The 9675-nt window shown below is 40.3% G+C and overlaps 1 protein-coding gene across 1 annotated transcript in view; it reads right to left on the bottom strand.

Annotated features, from left to right (window-relative positions):
* MPHOSPH8 (M-phase phosphoprotein 8) overlaps positions 1-9675 on the bottom strand; it is a 47657-nt gene that overhangs the window by 37326 nt on the left and 656 nt on the right. Inside the window, exons 2-3 of the mRNA XM_019524850.1 lie at positions 4411-4563; positions 1380-2231 (exon numbers count right to left, since the gene is read on the bottom strand). Of these exons, the coding sequence (XP_019380395.1) occupies positions 1380-2231; positions 4411-4563 (1005 nt within the window). The remainder of the gene's footprint in view (positions 1-1379; positions 2232-4410; positions 4564-9675) is intronic.

The following is a 9675-nucleotide window of genomic DNA, read 5'->3' as shown; positions in this document are numbered from 1 at the left end:
GGGGGGGGGGGGGGGGGGCACTATAGGGAATTTTGGGGTGGGTATAGCTCCCCACACCTGCCCCCTAGCGCTACCCCTGCTTGGGGCACTCTGCTCTAGCCCATACACAAATGGGGGGCGGGGGGGGAATGCCCCGTCATGCTTCCCCCAGGGGTGTGCGCAGTGGCAGGGAGCCACCTCCCCTTCCACCCCTCCCCCTGACAGGCTTCCCGTGGCTCCATCCCACTCCTGGTTGGTTAATAATCAGCTATCAGTATCAGCCAAGAAAGTCTTTATCAGTGCACCCCTAAACGTAATAATATTTTAAAGCAAAGGAGTATGGATGGATTCAGAAATGTTTTTAGATTAGCTTGTATCTGAAGTTTGAGTATATTAAATGCTTATTTTTAAGATTTTATTCTGTCTTTTCTATACTTCAAAAATTATACAAAAACTTTAGCAAGGCAAAGCCACTGCACATTTATCTGGGAGTCTCCAGTTTACAAGTGATTTTAGGATTTTAATTCCTAGTTAGATGCCAATACACTTAAGTTACAGCAGTGGTATTCTATGCCCAGTGATTTTCAACCAAGGTGCCCCGAGAACTTTTCGAAGGTGACGTGGTGCCATGCAAAGTTAGAATTGTTGGGTGTGCAAACATCATTCACAAGATGAACCCAGTTTTCAAAGAGGAATTGTGTCAAAAGCATTCAAACATGTTGTCGTCTTTCTGAGTTCTCTCTCAGAAAAACTGCTCTATTATTTTTTTGTAGTGAAAAAATGAGGGAAACTAAGAGCTACAATTTTCTGAGGGGTACCTCAAGCCTATTGAGAGGTCTCAAATTAAAAAAGTAGAGAACCGCTTGCTTAGCCTTTGGGAGGGGCTGCACATTAGCCATCCCATGTAAGAACATTTCAGACTGTTGATTGTCCAATCAGTAGAAGGCTGAATGTCTTACCATAAAAATATGAATGGTGTCAAATTAAAGGTAAGTATGGAAAGTAGGCAATAAGTGCCTAAAACAGGCAACATAAAAGTTCTTAAAATTAAATTTACCCACCACCTTGCTGAACTGAAAATAACAAAAGTTATACTAAATAAAGGAGACAAGTTAAATTTATACATAAAGCTAAGTTCTGAAATACAAGTTTAGATTTGCTTGTAGAAGGTGCCTCTTTCCTTTCATATGTCCTCTGTATTTAGATCACATTTAGAGGCATACTTCTCTCCTACCATATTCCCTCCTTTATTATGTTCAGAATCTGGGGAAAACTTTTCCAAGTCACACCTACAGACAGTGCAGTCAGTCAGTCTCTCTCTCATCGTATCCTCCTCATCTCTCCAATTCGTATTTTTCTCAGTCTGACAAACTGTTTTTCAGTTTACTAACACTGCTTACCTCTCCAGTTGAATCAGTAGACCTGCGCCCTCTCTCATCAGTACTTAATTTTGAAGCTCTCTGCACTGGAGCAGGCGTAGGGGACACTTTATCTACTTCTGTAGAAGCTTTGACTTTTTCTTGAACTTTTTGTTTTTTGTGTATGCTTTTCTTCTCTAAAGGGATGTCCTTCATTTCTACTTTTCTACTTTCCTCTTTGTAATCTTCATGTTTTTTAAGTTTTTTCTTTTTTCTCTTAACCTTAAGTTCAATACTGTCCTCCTCAGTACTGGCCGACCCATCTGGCTGCCTATCAGCAAAGGAGTCCTTCTGAACAATTTCTTGCTCTGATTTCTCTTTTCCACTTTTTACCTTTTGTTTCTCCTCTTTACTTTCAGAACATAAATCTGAATTTTCATTATCACCTGCTGGAAAAAATGAATCATCTAGAGCACTTGACTCAGAATCAAACTGAAGGTCACCATGTTTTTCTTTACGTAGCTTTTTACTTTCTTTAGAATCCTCTTTAAATTTTGCCTTTGAATCTTTACTTTCTCCCTTCTTTTTCTTGAATTCTTTAGAATCTTCTTTCTTTTGCTTCTTAGAATCTTTTGAATCTTCCCTAGTCTCTGACGTCCTTTTCTTTGGCTTTGAATCTAAAACCAAACTGTCAGATGAATTTTCACGTTCTATTCTGGGTTTGTCTTTAACTTTTGCAGACTTCAATTTTTTCTTTTTCTGATCATCCGGGCTTCTATCTTCTCCATCTTTTGATTTTTTCTTTTTTTTCTTAGGTGATGCATCCTCTTTTGTTTCACTTTGCCAGTCACTGTCAGATTCTGCCTCAAACAAGTCATCATTTAGAGACAGCTTCTATAAACAAAACAAAGTGAAAAAAAATAATGAAGAAACCTTCAGTACCCAAAATAGTGTAGTTATTTAACCCCATCAATAACATAAGGTCTTATACTAGCCTGTATTTGAAGTAGCCTGATTTTTCAACTATTTTTCAACATCTGAAATATGTAGCAGTGGTTCATACTCAAACTCACTGCTCCAAATCAATTTACGCCACCACTTGAAGTAAAAACAACAGACACAAAAAGCAAAAATACTTCAGAGACAGGGTATGTCTGCATGGCTATAATAGGCACCAAAATAGAGCAAAAACCTAATTTGGAGCCTCTGCAATAGTAACTGACTTCATATTGTGAAGATTATCTACTGTTCCTCCAGAGGAGAGGGAAAGACTCCATAAAAACCCTACAAGAGCCATGTGCTCATCCCCTATTACTGTTACTTCACATGAAGTAGGGACATAAGGGAAAATACTGAAAAAACCAAACAAACCTCAACAGCAAGAACAAAATACTTTAAAACAAAAAAACAAAAAATGGAATTTAGTCAGGAAAGGACCCACAGTGGAGAAGTTGGTATGTGAAATATTAATTGCCATCTTACTGCTGATTAAGCAGACTGGCCCTGTAATGTTTACACAGTCCTAGTTCTGCTTTGCAAAGAAACTGGTATCAATCTGGATGAGCTGAATTAATCCCTTGCCCAACACAGAAAAGCTATCTCAGGCAAAGAGCAGCAACAGGGTTTAGTTGTGGGTTTTGTTTTTTTTTTTAAAATAAATCAGTAAAAGAACAGTGCTTTAAATGGAAGATTTACCACAGTGCTCTCCTTACTCCTCTTCTACCCCATCTTCCCCAAATTTTAGTCTACAAAAAAAACTGTGGTAAGACTGAGACCAGACTTCACATTTTGTGCTTATTATTTTCCACTGCTATAGCATTAACACTATTACTGTTGACCAGAAAAAGTTCCTACCCAAAATTCTAGCTTTCAGAAGATAGCTTCAACAATTCACAGAATTTCAGAAATCCGGTTACCCTTATCTCAACGAGGATTTAGAAGTGTACAAAATCATTTTTTTTCATTTAAGAGGTCTTACAGCAGGGGTGGGTACTAATTAGTTGGGCTGGAGGGCCACTTAAGGAATCTGGGGGACCTGTTGCAGGCCAGGGAAGAACATCCACCCCCCCCCCCAACAGCTCACCCAAACTCCTTAAGTGGGTCTGCCCCAGGCCTGGCTCTGCACTGACACCACCTGACAATCCCAGCTCCAGGGTCTTCATGGAGACCAGCCTGAGACCCCACAGGCAGGGTCCACTCAGTTGGGAAGTTAGGATGGGGCCATAGGCGGGCAGGGAGCGCCTCGGAGCAGGATGGGTGGGCTGGGCCAGGATCTTGTGGCATGAGGCCAGGGCTTGGGGCAGAGCTACAATTTGCTTCATGCACACCTCTGCCCTTGAAACTGGCACCCATTGCAGGATGCAAGCAGACAGGCCAGGATGCCAGGTCTAGTGGTGGCGACAACACTAGCAGCAGCAGCCTAAAGGAGCTACCACCACCAGGAAACAGTCTGGTTTCAACCCTGCCCCAGTCCCACTGTGGGCCCAGGCGTGGCAGTACTGGCTGCACATGCTACAGCCTGGGCTGCCCCTCCCCACCCTGCACCTGGGCCAGGTGGGACTGAGGGACCCACCGCAGGCTGGGTAAAATCCCTTGGCAGCCCAGATCCAGCTTGTGGGCCATAGATATCCTTCCACTGTAAGTTGGGTAGGCAAAATAAGTCATCAGGAAAAAAGGCATAGGGGACTTTAAAAAACAGATGTACATGGTTCAGATGCAATAAATATATATCAAAAGCTAAAGTGCTAGAAATATTTTCAATTAATCAAACAACAGAGAAAGAAACAATATGAAAATACAAACCAGAATGTACGTGCAATAAGAGACAACCAAGGAGAACCAGTAATAATTTAGATATAATAGGATGCCCATGGCATTCTTCACAATTTAAGAAGTAATTTAAATTTACCCAAGCTGACAATAGTAAACCCCAAACAAACAGTTCTTCCACTGCAAGGAAGTTTTTATTATATTCTAGGGCTGGCACACAATTTACAGAACATTTTTGTTTCAGAAAATGAGATCTAGAAAACAAGGATGTCTTTAGTGGAATGCAGAGGGACAGCAGACATACCTGTATGTCCTTCTTAATGGGTTTAGGCTTATCCACAATTTTTTTCCTGAATTCAAGCAGCACTTCTTTACAGTCTTCTAGATGCACCTCTGGCTCCCATGTATCATCATCTGAGGTATATCCCTTCCACCGTACTTTGTACAGAATTTTACCCTGTAAATGAAAAAAACTACTCTTGTATAAAACAGTGGAGAGTTTAAGGGATTCTTTATATTATCTTCTTGCTCCTTTCTTTGCATCTCAAGGCATAACTACATAGCTGAATGCCATTTTATACAATGGCAATGTTAAGTCTAATAAAAAGACATGACTCATGTCTTGCTACAATCATTCTTGCCAACTTTCTCCGTCTGAAAAAGTACAGATTTCATAACGCTCTTCTGTTCAATACTTGGCTCAATGATACCAAGAGGCAAAAGACTTGTTTTGTTTTTTAAACTGTAGGTTCCCCAAACATACATTCAAGTCATTTTTCCTATAATCATTTTGTTATTTCTCTGATAAACTATACAAATTTCATCTACCAAATATGAATAAGATGGCTTGTCAAGTCAAAAAATACCTTCACGGGTGACGCCTACCAATTACTCCACAAAAAATGAAGTCTATAGGACAAGTGACAAGAATTCCTTCCGTATCTCTCACAAACAGTACGTATCCACTCAACCAGAAATTCAAGTTAATTATATTTTTTTACCTAACGTATATCATTACTTTCTTCCACTAGATTACTAAATGCAGTGCTTTAAACTTACTTCTTAGCTTCCCAGTTTTAGTAGAATGTCATCTTTTAAAGATTTTTCTGTAAAATATTAAGCTCAACATGCTGAAAGTGCTAGTTCAGGCCCTCTTTTACAATAATACAAAACTTTCAAATATAAAACTGATCACATTAGCTTGTATCATATTTACAACAAATCCCAATTTATCTTGCATTTAAAACAAGGAAGTTGAAATTCGTCTACCACAATGCATTCCAATTTTATCTAATCTTGATTTAAGGCTTCAAGTGGCAGAGCACCCAATACTGTACTTCTCTCTGTTGGCTGTTTTAATATTTACCCTCAATGTTTGTGTTTTCTGACTGTTTTGAATTTGTCAAGGTTCACCTTTCAACCACTGCACCTCATCTTGCTGGATTCAAGAGTCACTATCAGAAATCTCTTCCTCACACTGATATTCGGAAACCATGATCAAGTTGCTCCTTAACCTTCTCCTGCACAAACTAAATAAATTGAGCTTCCTAGGTCTCTATTAGACTGTTTTTGAAATCCCAATTTTTTTGTTTAGTTCTTCAAAAAGCCTTCTTCTACTTGTTAGCATCCTTTACAGCGCAAACACCAAAGTTCAGTATTTCAGCAGGTCTCCCTAATGACATATACAGAAGTAATACCACCGTTACAAATACACTTACTGATAATGTATTTGCCTATACTTCTAAGGATCCCATTAGTTTTCTTAATTACAAAAACACATTGAGATTTCATGAACAACTATTTTATGGGTCCAGCACTTGGATCAAGACCTCCAAGTACGGTTCAGTTAGTTAAAATGTGATCTACTAATTTTTTGATCTTGTACTTGGCTGTATTACCACAAATTTTGGTCATGTTAGCAAGTAAACCATGCAGCTCAGCAGAAGTGGTCTGCGCCATTAATAATTAACACTTCATCAATTTTCATCCCTGTGAGTTATGCCAGCAAAGTTTTATTTCTATCAGATCTCCAATTAAAATGCTGACATTCAGTTAAGAATGGATCCCTGTAGAATCCTACTACATTGTGCTCCATTCCATTCCATTTACACTTACTTGAAGAATAACTAGTTTCAATGCGTACAATAAATTCTGCGTAGTATTGTTTTAAATCAGATAACCATGGTCAAATGCCTAAGAGAAACTTATACATGTAGGACTTGGGATCAAAGCACATCACAGATATGATAAAACCAATGTTAAATGGTATTCTTGCACTACCACAGAATCAAAAAAAAACCACACTGGAAAGAACCTTGAAATAACATAACATCCAACGGTTGCCACGTGTGCTATAAATTAAACCTATACCCTCCTCAAGTGCCAAACTGATCACCATAACCTGCCCAATCTGATGTTCTGCTTTTTTCTTCCAGCTCTATCTGTTGCTGTGCTGCCTGTATCCTCCTTGATCTGCTGTGTGCCACATACAGGAGCTGCCCATGCCACAGATCAAGGCAGGATCAACCCTGATAAACATAATTTAACCTGAACATTAACATTTCTACCAATAGAACCCTTACAGCCTCTCTAGATAATTTGTTCTGATGCTTAATTATCCTTATAGCTAGAAAGTTCTGCCTGCTGTCCAACCTAAATCTCCTTTGTAGCAATTTAAACACATTATTTCTTGTCCCACCCTCCACCCCCACGGACAATGAGAATAATTTTTCACCATTGCCTTTATAACTATCCTTTTAGTACTTGAGAAGACTGTTTGTGTTGGTGATGGTGGGTATAAGTCTTCTTCTCTAAATTAAATAATCTGGATTCTTCCAACATTTCCTCAGGTCCTGTTTTCTAGACCTCTAAACATTTTTGTTGCTCTCCTCTGAACTGTCTCCAATTTGTCCAAAACTGGACACAATACTCCAAGTGAAACCTCACCACAGCCAAATAAGAATTGTAGAATCGCTTCCTATAACTTGCATACAACTGTTAATAGCTTGCTAATCTTTTGCAAAACAATATGTTGACTTATATTCAGTTTATGACCTACGATGGCCCTCAGGTCCTTTTCTGCAGCCTAGACAGCTGGCCCCTACTTAGCCTTTGTGTATTTTATTGTTTTGTCTTAGCTGCAGTACTTAATACTTATTGTTACTGAATTGCATCAGATCTATTTCAGATATTTTTTCCAATTTATGAAGATCTTTTTGAATCCAAGCTGGTTCCTTGCTCAGCTTGATACCATCGTCAAGTTTAACGAGCACACACTCAGTTCCATCCTCCAAATCATCAGTGAAAATGCTGAATAGTACCAGACCCAGGACGGATATACAGGGAACCACACCCGATACTTCTGCCAGTTTGACATCAAGGTGCTGATTGCTACTCTGAGCACAACATCCAAACAGTTGCACATCTAATCTGCACAATTCCATACAGACTCAAATGTGTTTCTCCAGGTTACTCAAGAAAATGGAATGGAATGCCAAAAATGTATTCATTATTTCCAAATATTCCACTTTCAGCTTACCTAAGACAAGGAACAAATTCACTAAATGGAAAAGACTCAACAGAAACAAGAGTGGATTTTTTCCTCATGAGCAGGAACAATTTTAAGAGCAGAAATTTCAGAAGACCTTCAAATGACCTGCACCATCACTTAACTTCTACAACTCTGATATAAAGGTCTCATTTGCAAATGTTGCCACTTCACACTGTCATTTTTCTACAACTTTTAAAGTATATTTAAACAGAAGGCCTCAAATACAACTTTGCTGTTAATACTGTCATGATAAACACTAATTATTTAATTTCTAGACACTCTCTCCTGTATCAGTTTAATTCACAACCATACTCTACCTTTTACTTTAGGACTCTGCTTCCCTATAGAATCTTGTGAACTACTTAATATTTTTGCAGGACTGATTTGTTAAAGAACTAAAGATGCTTTATTCAAACTAAGCTTTTTTCAGTTACAACAATGAAAAACCAGAGTACATCTAATGAAGTTTGAGTGCATGTCATATTAAATCAATGCAAATCATATTAAAGTAAATGAGAGTATTATTTGGCCTTGTAAACATATGACAAACAGCACCTAATGAATAAAGCAGTAATACAGTCAATTAAGAAAAAGAATTACAAAATTTATGAAAATAACTGAACAGGTTAAAATAAGCAATTCAGTTTCTTTAGAGGTCGGCTACTTAAGTTTCCAATAACTGCTTTACTACGCAGTCTTTGGTCACAAAGGAGAAGTAGATATTATATTCCTCACCTCATTTAAAGACCACTCACAAAATAATTTATTATAACTACCAATATGACTATTGTGGCTCCTAGGAATCCTAGTCACAAACAAGGACCCCATTGTGTAGGGGTGGCATGAATACAGAATAACAAAATCTCCAAGAAAAGGAAGTGTTATGGTATTAAAGAATTATAACGCCCAGACAAAAGGGCACGTTAACACTGAACTACAAAAATCCGTAGTCAATACAATCTATACACTTTTTTGTATTAGTTTTGGAGTAGTATAAAACACTAATCTAGAACAGTATATATTTAATATTTGGAAAATGGGGGGCAGGGGGTGTCTACAAAACATCAGCTGTTGTGGTTCCCCTGCTTTACCTGTGGCAGATTAGGGTGTTATGTCTTGTGTTCAAATTGACAGTAGTCTTATGAAAAATGAGTTCAGATTATGGAAAGGTGTAGGATGGTTTATATAGGGATGATCCTACCTTAGGCAAGGAGAGGTAGGTAAATGACCTCTGGAGGTCTCTTTCTGCCCTACTTCTCTGTGATTCTATGATTTTATATAAAATTAGAGGTAACACAAGTAATTTTGGCATCTTTTACAAGCGTAATCTAAAGGCACATGCTGCATGTGGCACCCTGCCAAGCTGGCTCTGCATGCTGGGTCTGAAGCTAGTCCAGATTATACCCATGCACCACAGCCAGCATGAGAGGCTGGCCTGGTGCGGACACCTCCTACAGAGCACGCCATCTGCTGGCTCCACCTGCACGCAGCACTCAGGGCGGACGATGCATGAGCTGCCCACACTGGCATGCTCAGTTTGGTGCTTGTGTCTAGCCTGTAGGTCTGATTTGGCCTGCAGACTGACCAAGTGCCTCAACCTCGCCCGAAACAACTGGGGGGGGGCGGCAGGATAAAGACCTTGTATCCCAGGCTGCAGAACCTCTCACACTTCCAGTAGTGCTTGGAAAGGCTTCAGACCCTGCCAACGCGTCCAGCCTGTGGTGCTGCAGCCAGGACAACCCTCAAGCCCAGCTCCAGGACCCAAAGCCCTGCCGGCCCGGCCTGCAGCTGAGCCCCTCCGACTCGGCCGTTTACTACCGGCAGAGCCGGGCTCCCAAGCCCGTGGGTGGCAAATGCTGAGAAACCGCGACACGGGAAGTGGCTGCAGCCGTAGTGAGGCCAGGTCCATCGAGGGACGCAGCCCGCGGCCATGCCCGAGGGCCCCCGGAGCGGGGCAAGGGGCACGGCCACGGGGCTGCACCGCGGCGCAGGGGAGGAGCCTGCGGCCGGGGCGGGGCG

Source organism: Gavialis gangeticus, unplaced genomic scaffold, assembly GCF_001723915.1.
Source record: "Gavialis gangeticus isolate Ggan-Ray unplaced genomic scaffold, GavGan_comp1, whole genome shotgun sequence".
NCBI classification, from domain to species: Eukaryota; Metazoa; Chordata; order Crocodylia; family Gavialidae; genus Gavialis; species Gavialis gangeticus.
This window is presented reverse-complemented; position numbering and strand designations above follow the sequence as displayed.